This window comes from Protomyctophum parallelum (assembly GCF_964188405.1).
Source record: "Protomyctophum parallelum genome assembly, chromosome: 3".
NCBI lineage: Eukaryota > Metazoa > Chordata > Actinopteri > Myctophiformes > Myctophidae > Protomyctophum > Protomyctophum parallelum.
Window position 1 is genome coordinate 22,013,909 of NC_139698.1, and position 13,014 is coordinate 22,026,922.

General features: G+C 44.4%; 1 protein-coding gene across 2 annotated transcripts; it reads right to left on the minus strand.

The window, feature by feature from the left end:
* Positions 1-2,669: 2,669 nt before the first annotated feature.
* On the minus strand, positions 2,670-10,939 carry dbpb (D site albumin promoter binding protein b). Of its 2 annotated transcripts, none has more exons than XM_083761651.1 (5): positions 10,350-10,939; positions 9,754-10,056; positions 7,694-8,131; positions 3,915-4,195; positions 2,670-2,978 (listed from the first exon to the last, which is right to left on the minus strand). In XM_083761651.1, the coding sequence occupies exons 2-5, from the start codon at positions 9,929-9,931 to the stop codon at positions 2,763-2,765; spliced, it is 1,113 nt and encodes a 370-aa protein (XP_083617777.1). In that variant the 5' UTR covers positions 9,932-10,056; positions 10,350-10,939; the 3' UTR covers positions 2,670-2,762. The 2 variants fall into 2 exon arrangements, with proteins under 2 accessions (XP_083617777.1, XP_083617778.1); XM_083761652.1 differs by having other exon boundaries at positions 3,927-4,195; positions 10,350-10,937.
* Between the last annotated feature and the right edge of the window lie 2,075 nt (positions 10,940-13,014).

The window sequence follows — 13,014 nt, forward strand, 5'->3', positions numbered from 1 at the left end:
ATAATAATAATATTATTATTATTATTATTATTATTAATATTATTATTATGAGCCCGCCCAAGTATGAACTGGAAATGATGGCATTCTGATTCCATTATAGGCTGCACTGAAAGCAATGTCATCTCATCTCAAATCATCTCATCTATTTAAACAACAAACATTTCAGAAGAAAACACATAAGCAGTGAATTAAAGAGCGATCTTTTTATTTTTATTTTTCAGGGAAAGATCTCCATTATAACATCCACAACCACCAGCACGAAGCAGGCGCGGGCACCATGGACACACTACTGACGCAGCAGGATAGAAGAAGTTCAATTAGAGCCACTAATAAAAAGAGTCACCACCAACCAACCAACCACATCTTGTGAGGGGAGATTAGGTATTGAACGACCTGCTCGGGGGGGAGAGACGGCCCCAAAAGTTCACTGGTCCATGGGTGAAAATGTTGGGTCAAAGTAAACCCAACAGGGAACTACTGAAGAACAGTGTGCGCACAAATCCCATGGCCATGCACAACAGAGAACGGTAAAAAAAACAAAAAAAACAGGTTTGTAATGACAGGTAAATCAAGTCTGTATATGACCCTCTTGTGAAAGGTATCGGGAAAAGTCTGAATGAGAATCTGTGGTCCAACGTAGAGGCCAAGAAAGGTGTCTTTTGAGCGGAAACTTGAGCTTATAGTTTGGTGTGTATACAGAAGTCCATAGGAGCACCGAGGTCCATCGTGTCATGGATGTCAGAGTTCAGTTTCAGGGGTTCTCTCAGCAATTTGAGTCTCTCTGAGGAACAATCTCGAGATCGAGACGGTGTTTTGCGATGCAAAACAGATCCATGATGTCCATCCAAATAAAGAAAATCATTCAATAGTACAGAACAGCGATAATAAGAGGGATAACAATCATCATAATCAGAACATTAATAATAATAATAATAATAGTAGTAGTTAATGGTAGCTATTCAACGTGGTCATTAAGGGGATAAAAAAAAAAAAAGCACTCTGTCACTGGGATTGGCCAGGTCATTGCCGCCCTCTGGGAAAATAACAAGTAGTGTACCATGTCATTGTGGAGATTCTGAGGGCACACGGACAAACTCAGACAGACAGTAAACAGTTAGGGCCGCAGTACTGACAGAAGAAAACGGAAAAAGGTATCTACAAGCTCTGCGGCAAATCGACAATCAGAGAAATTTTGGCTTTTTATTCGTCCCAGAAATCTGAGAAATTAACACGCACATTCCGGTCAATGGGAGCAGTGAAGCCCATCTCGTGAAATTCATATTACAAATAGGCATCCACACACTCATTCACATTCAGGTTCCTCTCAGACCTCTGTGTTGTAGGCCCATCAAATGCAGATGTCAAATCATCCATAAACGGAAATGCTAATCATGGGTCAATGATAACTTACAGTAAATCAACGCGCGACTCCCCCACCCGTCCCGTCACCCCCATGGGAGTTTTCTTTTTCCTCGTTTGTACATTGTTACTTAACTGAAAATCTGAATGAGCTGTGCGTCATGTCAGGTAAGGTAAGGTATTGTTTGAAAGCTACAGACGAAGACAAAAGACAATGAAACGTAGTAGGTCAAGTGGGCCTGTTTACCTGGGGAGTCACAAACACGGCTCACCAGGATATTAGGATATTATATATTATATAACAGGGTGGAGTAGAATAACCCGGTAGGAACCCAGCGAGAGGCAGAGAGAGAGAGATGTGACCATCTCATAAAATCCAACAAATCCTGGACAGATTCTCTTGTGGGAGTTTATCTCATGATAAACGGTGGGTCTGAGATTTAAGTGAATCAAATATAGTGAGTTTGTTCTCCTCACGTGTGAATGCAAGTAGGATCTTTTTACAGAACAAAATACTGGAAATGGTAAACACTTGTCTGCCCATTTCTCACACCCTTATATTCTCTCTCTCTCTCTTTCTCAGTCTCGGCATGCCTGTTTCCCCAGTGACAGAAACCAAGAACCAATAATAATGTAAGTGCTAGAGTAAAATCCACAAAAAAAAAGAAATGTCGAACTATACAATTTTGAGATAATTTTTGCTCTCTATATTTTACAATTGAAACCTTTTTCTCCCAGCCCAAGTCCCTGATCCTGCGTCCTGTAAAGCTATTCTAATGTCTTTGACTCCAACTGGATTTCCGCCACCTGACTCGTCTATGTTGTAAAGAAATCTTAACATCAGCGTCCATTCCATCTCTCTCTCTCCTATCTCTCTCTGTCCCAGTCACATAGAAAATATACAAAAATTAATCTCCAAATTTGTTCTCTCTCTCTCTATTAAATTTTTGTTTTCACTTCAATATTATAAAAATATACAATTCTCCGATAGCAAAACCCTTTAAAAGTCATCACGCCTTCTCAGCCTATCCTGATTATCACTCGTCCCGGTCCAGTCGAACATTTTAGGGACCGCTCGAAACTACGAAAAAACAAGACACCTGAGCTTTGAGATATATATATATATATATATACTGTATACTGTATATGTGTGTATGTATATATATATACACACACACACACACACACATACCACCCTATATATCTCCCAATACATTCATCATCATCATCGTCACATCATCATCATAAACATTATAGCCGCCCACCAGAGTTCTGATACTACTGTCCAGCACTCTAATAAACGAGTGTCCTTTTCTTTTTCTTTTCAAGAGTTCAAAACAAAAACGAGAATCCAGCTTTTTTTTGTTTGTTTTTCAAAGCGCTTTTCCCTCGTCCCGTTTCCATCACTGGTCGGCGAGGCGGTTCTCGTATTTGCTGAGGATGTTGCGGCAGCAGCTGAGCTCCTTCCTCATCTCGGCCACCTCCTGCCGCAGCGCCTGGTTCTCTCGCTCCAGGTAGGCGGCGCGCACCGAGATCTGGTTCTCCTTGAGGCGCCGGGCGTCCCGCGACCGCTTGGCCGCCTCGTTGTTTTTACACCGACGCGACCAATACTTGTCGTCCTGAGGAGAAGATAGACATGGCAGAGTTAATTTTCTGGGCTAGGTTCATTGTCACTGTCTCTATGCGTTTTCTTGTATGCGTTTGCCTTGCTTAATGTAAATCTTAGATAAGAGCGCCATTTGTTTGGCAGAAGAATTGGTGGTGTTTTGTAATCTGTTTACTGAAAGTCGACTTCCTCGATAAATAACAATGACAGGAGCATAAAGGCAGGAGGGCGGACGGATTGTTATCTTTGAGCGAGGAAGACGGGTGACATGTGAGCCGTCATATTCATAATAGCCTTTAGAGGAAACGCTCAAGAGTGAAAGGAGCAGCAATGGCAATTATTAGGAAGGGGGGAAGAAATGCATGAAAGGTGCAGGTGTTACAACACCGATACGCTGAAGTCAGCGTGTATTTTTCCACGATTCCCGCCCTGATATCAAGTGGAGGAAACGTAAAGTATCAAGTACGGTACCTCAAGTTTGTATTTAGGATTACAGTACTTGGTTACTTTCCACCACTGGTAGTCTGCTACGGTACTTTTAGAGGTGACATTGTTCTCCTTATGGCCCTGGGAGGGGGTCTTTTAGCCCACCCCATCTCATCTGAAACAAATTACGTCCACCTCTCCGGCTCTATCATTTCATTAGTCCGCTGACATCACTTTAACGCGTCGGTCGTTTTGCCGAATAAGGGGAAACTAAAGTTTAGCTAAACGGATTATATCAGCATCTTGTTAATGGCACTCATCAAAATGGAGTTAACCGAGTCTCTCTCTCCAGAGGATCATTTCTGACACAGTCAGGGCTGGATTTTATCAGGGGGGGGGGGGGGGGGGTATTATTACCTGGAAATTAATATTTTTTCAGGCCATGTTTTAGCCCTGCTTCTGGTCCGACTGAATTAAATGTAGACATGTAGTGTAGGGCATAAGTTAAAGAAAATGTATTTACATGTATAAGTACCTTCAAATCCTCCGGCACCAGCATCTTGCGGGCCTTCTTGATCATGGGCTGCGGCTTGAGCTCGTCGTCGCTGAAGCGGTGCCTCCGGGGGTCGAAGTTGTCCTGGCCGGGGATGCTGGACAGGGCCATGTCCGTGGGGTCCATCTCGAACATGCCCTCGTCAGACCCGCTGTCCGTGGGCGTCATCATCGGCGGACAGGACGAAGAGGAGGAGGAGGTGGAGGGAGACGGCGAGTTGCACGAGTCGTTCATACTGCTCCCCTGGCTCCCTGGAGGTACAGAGAAGACAAAACAATACTTTGAGATGTGTTGTATTGAGTGTTTGAGCAATGTTACAATAGAGGGTTTGATGCTTAGCATTTGTGGTCACTTTAGCACTGTTCAAGTGCCCTTGAGCAAGACACTGGTCCTGCTCCCTATCAATGCACTCTGGACAACAGTGTCGGTTCAAACTCCATCGATATGGAACTGAGATTGGGGCTGAGCAGATAGACAGTATGCTGAAAAGCTGCTGCAGTACTGCATCCTAGCCACCGGATGACAGCAGAGAGCTACGCTCTGTCTGCACAAATACAAAGGCTATTCCTGATCCTCTGAAGAGGGTAGGCCATTTTCCAACCAAACACTCCATGTTAGTACAGTGTGAACTGAGGGGACTATGACAAATTTATTTTTGGCAAGGAAGTCTTTTTTGTGTTTAGACATATTATACCCTGTCTCCAAGGTGTGCTGGGAACTGGGAGGGTTTACTTTGCACGATAAAGAATAAAGACCCAAAACAATAACATAATATCAAAAATATTTCCTGGTATGCTGACATACGAGCCGACCGTCACACACCCTCTTGCATCTGTCAATACATAATATACGCTTTGGGTATCAACATGTCATAAACTAATAGGCCACCTCATATACAGTATCCTGGAATGAAAAGCCTCTGGAGAAATCTATGAGGGGAAATATGTTATGTAAGAGGTACAAAACCCCTCCCCGGGAAAACCAGTTCTTTAAACTTTGCATTGTGTAATGTTTTTCACATGGGCCTGCCCTGCGCGAGGGTTCCATTTGAGACACACTCAACGCAATCAGTCAATATGTGCTTGTCAACGCGGTACGCTTCTCTCTGTACTTTTGTTTTATGACTTAAACCATAGTAGACCGGGTTCATGTGGATAATTCATAATGTCAAATTCCCCTGCGTGACATTCCCCCTATGCTATGCTCCGCTGCACAGGCTGACAGATGTGGTGAAACACCTCGATATACCCTCCCTCGCACTTTAAGAGACTATCTACCTGCTTCCTACTGTGGCGCGGGGGGGGGGGGTATATAGGGTTCAATGATTAATCAGCATAATTCCATTTTAGTCATCAAATAATGGATTTAGTAGGTAGGAGGTATATCATTTATACATGTGCTATTTAAAACTTTACTACCAAAATGTGACTTGTGTGTGTGTGTGTGTGTGTGTGTGTGTGTGTGTGTGTGTGTGTGTGTGTGTGTGTTTGTGTTCCATATTATAAAATGAAAAGTCATGTGCCGGGCCGGGTGAACATATGAAGGAATTAACAAGATGTCTGTGTGGGTTGTTTAGATATCATGCGATGAACGTTGTGCTTAACTAGCTCATCTTTACAGTAATGTTATGGTGTTATCCACTTCAGTCTCCAGATGCAGCGCAAATCAGAAGATCAACATAAATAAAATGATATGGTCCCACTTGTTCAAAGTGTGCCATTCGACGGATGGATCGATAAACGATTTGTTTTGAACATTTTCGTGTTGAAATAACATGCTGCCTAAAAATAGAGCTAGTCAAGGTGAAAGTGGTGAAGTGGGGCCACTATATATGCTACAACGCCCCACCCTATACCCTATAAGGGTCCGTACCACGTACAGCTTGGCTCTCTACTCCTGTTGGACTGGAATACAGACGCATACATACTGTACACGCATATGGAAAACAGGATCAACAGACTTGTCAACAGGGAATAAGTTGTGGTGGGCTGAATATAGTAAGAAAGCTGAGAGAAGCATGGGGGGGGGGGCTGTCATGACATTAACCACTTTAACCCTGACTTCACTATTTTGGGCAGGTCATTATAGGCAAAAGTTCTCCAAAATTGCCTAGTCCTATATGCTTCATTTATAACTTGCAACTTGCCTGAAGATTGGCTATTTTTCTATTCACCGTATGATGAGGTTTATAGAGCTTAAGTGGTGAAATAAAGTCAAGATGTTTCATCTCAGTGGGACCAGCTGGCCAAATAACGGTTTAAGAAAACAGAACTCATTGATATTCTGATGCTAGATAGCACAAACTACAATTGCCCAAACGCAATTGACACTGAAAGATACAATGTTGTCTGCTCCAGGACTGTGAACTCCATATTGCCAGAGTATTTGAAAGCATTTAAATGCGTAGTATTCAACCTTTGTCATGCAATAAAAGCACGACTGCCTAAATATAGCCTTTTAAATCTTAACTTTGATGTAAGGGCTTTATGGCAGAACAAGCCGGCCGGTGTTGATATTGCATATCTCATTCTTTTATCTATATCAATGTACGGGATCTCGCCATAGGCCAGTTGGACATTCCATTTTAACTCCAGTACCAACAACAGCACAGCCACTCTCTTCCTCTTTCCCTCCCTCCCTCCTTCTCTCTTGGTCCCTCCCACCACATCCCTGCTGGCTCCGCCTATAGTTCTCCCTCTCTAGTACTCACAGCCTCTGCACGTGTAGCGACGCGTGCACATGTCCGTAGCGTGTGAGGTGGGGAGAGAGATTTAAAGACACGCAATCACAAAACACTCAGACACACTCCTCTTTCCTACTTGCTTTTGAACTGTTGGACCTGACTGCACACCGACAGCTGGCACGGCATGAACGTTTTGCTTTGTTGTCGTCAATAGATTGCACGAGAAAACACACAAAAAACTAACTTCTTTGTTGAAGGTTTGAGGTTGACTCAAAAAGCTAAAAACTCTATTCTGCACAAGTCTCTCGCTGTTCGCTATAATTTACCCCACCCCTCTCCTTCTTTGGCTCTTTCATTGTTTTTTTGCAGCTTCATTGGTTCAGTCCTCCACCCCTCTCCCTACCAGCCATACAGCCCCCCCTGAGAAAAGCTGATCTTTTAAGTTTGCACTCTTGCTACTTCAAAAAGTGAATTCCAGTCATTGTTAACCATTCTGTTCCTGCGTGCTCTCTGACTTGTCGTGTTGACTTTATGTTCAGGGGCTGCATGACTTTGTCTACTCTCAGCAGGACAGAAAAGTGCTTGGTCACTACGGCGTTTTAGCATGAACCCAAAGGCGAATGTGAGAGTGCTGAATCACTAACCTATAGGGAACGTGTGTGTCATGCGCGTGCGTGTTTGTTATGGGGGTTGGGTGGCATTCAAAGAACAACAGATCACCTAGCGTTCCTATTCTGGGCAAAAATATGCAAACGTTCAGCGAAAATAGGTGAATAGCAGATTTACATTAACTTTTCTTTCCGGCTTGGTTTCCGGAAATGACCATGGTGAGCTAAAGATCATGCATGCCACTAGTAACTCAAGCCTTAAAGTTCTAGGACTCTCCTGTCCCTCTGCCCAGTTAACTTCAGTGTGGGAGAGATTTGTTTTATTTATTTCTGCACTTGGCGGTCACGTGAGCAGCTAAAGGCCTCAGTGTTTCCCTCAAGGACACTTCGATAGTGCCAAGGGCCGACCGAAGTTGGGGGGGGGGGGGGGGGTACTGAGGTAAGTGGGGAAAACTCACCGCCATGCAAACAGTCAATGGCTCCTCCCAGCATGCTCTGGGGCGGCTGTGCCACCTCCAAACCAATGAGCGAGGGCGGCGAGGAACAGGAGGAGGAGGACGACGGCGAAGAGCACGACGGAGGGGAGGACGGCGGGCACTGGGAGCTCTGGTTGGGCATGGCCGACTGCGTGCTCTGCGAGGGGATCTGGGCCGTGCTGGAGCTGTTTTGGTGGCCGTTTTGGTGGCCGTTTTGGTGGCCCTGGTTGCCCATGCCGTTGTCGGTGAGGAACTCCTCTAAGTCCATGTACTGCAGCTGGAACAGGCCGCCGTCCGCCGGCAGGCTGCGGTCCCACAGCAGGGGCCCCAGGAACTGGTTGAAGCCGCTTCCTCCGGTGTTGTTGTTGTTGCCGCTGCTCCTTACGGAGTCGTCATCCATGTCCACGTTCCTGTCTTTGTCTGATGGACGGAGAAAGAGGACGGTGAAGGAGATGAAGGAGGTGTTAAGAGATGGCCTCTGACGGCCAACAACACCTAGCAGTGTAGAAACATAACAACACGACACCGTAGAAGCAGACAGAATGTACCATTCAAGTCTGGTAGTGCAGTGTGCATGCTATACCCCCAAAGAATTTACACTTTTGGGAAGAATTGTGGAGGTTTATGTAAACTAGTGGCCAATGTTGACAGTGGACAATAACATGTAGTAGCTGTTGTTTTGCAGCAGTGTTAGGCAGGAGCTGAAATACATTATATTATATTATATTATATTATATTATATTATATTATATTATATTATATTATATTATATTATATTATATTATATTATATTATATTATATTACCAACCTTATTTCAGCTTAACACTATTTTGGGAATGTCGTTATAGTCGAAAATGTTTCCAATATGTTCAAATATAGCCGATCCACAATTTTCACGCAACACCTTTGTTCAACAAAGTATAAAATAGGGCTTGGAGTCAATGTCAGTGACAGCATCCATGGTAGAAGTTAAGAACAAACACAAGCACGAATTCACTGCATCACTCTAATCTGGATTGGAATTTCAACTGTAGGAATATAATCCAGATGAATATGAGTCAGCGGAGTAGGGTTCATGGCGGAGTCAACAACCAAACGCTAATGCTCAGGATATCTGTGATGGGGACATGGCTCTGCGAGATTTAAAATGGAATGTTCTATGTTGTCATAAATGTTACTAATAGCCCATCTGCAGTGATTGGAGGTGGTCTCCGGCCCTGCTCTTGCATTGAGAAACGTATACCCTGGTGTTCGGGTATAGTACGACACCTACTGGCTGTGGCTGACAATGTCAATAAAGTTATTTGAAGCAGATGATGATCTGGATTGGACCTTGTTGCAATTACCTCTCTCTGACTGGAGAGGGAGACAGACAAGCTATACAGAATGTATAGCTTTACATTGTAATTCCTTCCCTACCAGAGTGCATGTGCCAGTGCTGTCAATTCAGAGGAGTCCCAACAACGTGACATGACAGGATGTGTCAGATTAAAAACACTGCACCTGCCTTCCCTTTACAATGAAGCCTGACTGAAGCAGCTGTCAAAACTATCCTAATTTACTTTTGTTGTGTATGATAAGAGTATGTTATTACAATATATTTAACACACAACTGTGGCGGTTGTTGCAGTTGGTCTACCTGCTCTTCTATTGAGAAATGTTACTGCCTGGTAGTCGGGTAGGACCACTACTGGTTGACAAGTGGTATTGCATGGCAGGTTAAAACATAATTTATCACAGACTTTTTCCGTTATAGCTCAACAGTCTAAATTTTGTTGCTCGATTTTGTATCCCGGGTAGGACATTGTTGCAGCATTAAGCCCTGTTGTTAAAAAAATAAAAATAGCTAAAATAGCAGATGTATTTGCTCACACATCTGAGCTTGTATATCTGAGAATCGAGGTTATTTTATTTTGTTTGACCATTTTCACCTATAACGACATGTCCAAAATAGGTTGCCTAAAAACACAGTGTCTCCTCTGAGCTGGCATCTATATAAGGTTGTCATCGTTTAAAAAGGTACAAAGGCGTCGATTCTCACCTTTCACATCGCAGGAGGTTTTTAACCGCTGGTGGTCTCCCTTCATCGGGTGCTGCAGGAGTGATTTGAGACCCGCCATGGAGGTGAGCGATCCGGGCTGGGTGCACGTCCCCGCAAACTGGGGGCTGGCCCCTGACGGGAGGTCGGGGGTCAGAAGCTGAGAGAGCTGCCTGGACATCCTGGACCGGATGGAGGTGGAAGAGGGCAGGGTGGTCCGGGCCTGGGGGGGAGGTCAGTAGACTCTGCTCCAAGTAGTAGTAGGTGAGGGGGGCCGAGGGGTCAACACAAACTGGCCCAAGAACCCTATATCAAAAACACAAAGTTATGTTGAATGAGTGAAAAGCAAGGGACAGAGCGAAGAGAGCAGAATGGGGAATGTGTGTGTGTGTGTGTGTGTGTGTGTGTGTGTGTGTGTGTGTGTGTGTGTGTGTGTGTGTGTGTGTGTAAAGAGAGAGAGAGAAGCTGCCTGTGCAGTTGGTATTCTATGCAGCCTGCTGTTGTAACTGACAAACAGAATAAACAAAGCAAACAGATAATAATGTAGATTTATAGAAAATTAAGGTATAACGTTAAGCAGGATAATGAGCAACTTTTACCTTTTAACTTGTAGACAGTTTAGTTTGATCGGTGCAACGCAGGGTCATTTTCAAAGAAAGTATTCCACTGAAGTTAGGGCGTGCAGAATGTTAATTCCTTTCCCTTTTGAATGGAACAAGACGTTTATCTTCGGCGAACCAGCGTGCCAAAAGTCAGACAATCTGGTGAATCTGCCCAGGAACACTGTCTTATAATATTAGTAATAATAAAATATTAATAATAATAATAATAATAATAACAGAAACTCCTTCGCTGCTGGAGCTCAGTTGCAAATTGCAATGTCTCAAAAGTTATATATCAACATCCAAGGTCTGTGTCTGTCAACCAATACGGCGCACGAAAGGAGGAAAAATATACTTGCACAAAAAAAAAGCGAGGAATGCAACGTCCTGCTACGAATGAGGAAAAAAACTGTTAAACGTGCAAGAAGAGGAAGGACAGGCTAGAAGCCAGCAGTAACAACAACAAGAACGCAAACAAAAACGCAGTGAGCGAAAAAGAAAAGCTGCGTCTCTCTTGAGTCGTACTGGTCAGATGACAAGTTGATTTGCTTTCTCCCTTCTGTCCTGTGGTTCTTTAGGAAGAGGCGGAGGGGGAGGCAGCTTTCTCTCTCTCTCTCTCTCGCTCTGTTTCTCTCTCTCTCTCTCTCTCTCTGTCTCTCTGACTGTACTTTTCTGCTCTCTCTCTTGCGTACAGTCACGGGCGCACGGGCTCGGGTCTATGTTGCCAGATTTTGCGACTGAAATAAGCGCCCATGCAGTTCTATGAAAACAAGCCCAAAAGAAGATAATCTACAGACTGATGAGCACTTAAAAAATAAATAAATAAATAAAATCATCCTCGATTTGAAAATAACTATTTATTTCCACAAAAAGCTTGGGAAAAGGCTATTTTATTTTTATTCTGGCTATATTAAACAACAATAATAATAATTTAACACAAATCTGGTATGGAGGATTGGGGGTCCAGTCCACCCTGGCACAAAACATTTTTCAGATGGGGGTCCGTGTGGACAAATCATAGGGGACAAATAAATGGGGGTCCTTGGCTTGACTTGACATGGAAATGTTTGGGAATCGCTGGTTTAAACAACATTAGGAAACAAGCCTAAATAAGCAAATAACTACACTTTAGAAACAAACAACAAAAATAAATGCAAAGTAATGCTTTGCAAGTAATGCAAAGTAATGCTTTATGGGTTTATGGAGTCGTCCACGGTTAACAGTCTTTGTATTGAGCTGTGCTTGAAATGTACTGTAATTCTCCAAACTAATATTTACAAGCAAACAAGCCCAATATCGCTTATAATAAGCGGACATGGCAACTCTGGGGTGTGTGGGCGTGTGTGTGTGTGTGTGTGTGTGTGTGTGTGTGTGTGTGGGGGGGGGGGGGGGGGGGGGGGAGTGTTCGGTCCGCGCGACGGCTGTCCTCGCTCAGCTGGAACGAACACGGGCAGTTCACGTGACGTCGTCACATCTCGCAGGCTGGAACAGAACGGGGGTGGGTGGTGTCGAGGCGTGCACCGAACACCGCACGCTCCTCAATATTGATGAGGAAGACATAGCAGACGTACATACATGATACATACATCTCTCACACACACACGCGCCTATATAAGTATAACTTCATGATCAAACATATTCATGTCAGTCAACCGTCAACGACCCCCAAATAAGGCTATTTATTGGCCGCGTTTGACCCCATCTGAAAATATTTTGTGCCACTGGCCCACTGACAAAGGGCATCACATCAGAGAAAATGTATTTTGTTGAAAATAACAGATCTACAAGCTCACGCCAAGTCACATCGCAATGCGCTGTGAGCTTGTAGATCAGCTATTTTCGAATAGCTAAAGTAGGCTATAACTTATACGATATGCACCTATATGATTAAAGTGGTTAAACTGATTTTGAGGCACACTGGGGACCCCCTCCTAGCTCGGGGACCACTGCGGGCCCCCGGACCGCACGTTGAGATGCCCTGCTGCTCAATATTGATGATGCACACACCTACCTATTAACTTCCTCGTGCCACTCCTCGAGGAAGGGTTTTTGTTTGTGTGGACAGTGTGTGCTCCTCCAACTCCCAAGTCCTGCCTCCCTTATCCCTGCATGGCATGCCATGCCGGGCCGTGGCCTGCCCTCAGGCTGCCGCCCAGTCACAACCAAAACACGACCTCGACCTAATTATTTGCGGTTATAAAGCGAGGAACTAATAATGCAATTGCCTTTGCTTATTTATACCATTCAGCGGTTTGTTTGTTTGTTTGCACGCCCCATATAACTGTTCGCCTGCATATTATTGTTTATATGCACAAATTAGTATTAGGCTACTAAATATGCATTAATATGCATGCATAATTAGTTCATACATTTGAGGTATTTCCACCCCACCCCAATATAGTAGCCCGTGTGGCCTAATTATCAAGCGGCTGACGGAAGGAAGGAACGTAGTTTTGTCACTATGCTTCAGTAATCCAGAGAAAACGTGAGCGGTGTGTGCCTGCGCTGTTCAGGCGAGAGGAATACACCAGCAGCACGTTGCTTCCCGGGGCACACTCAGCTCACTCGGCCTCGGCAAAATAGCCCTGTTCTCCCAGCCCCGCACATGTTCCAGGCACGCGGGGACGAAGGCCGTCTGCTTTTGGCCCGCTCCGCGCTCCCA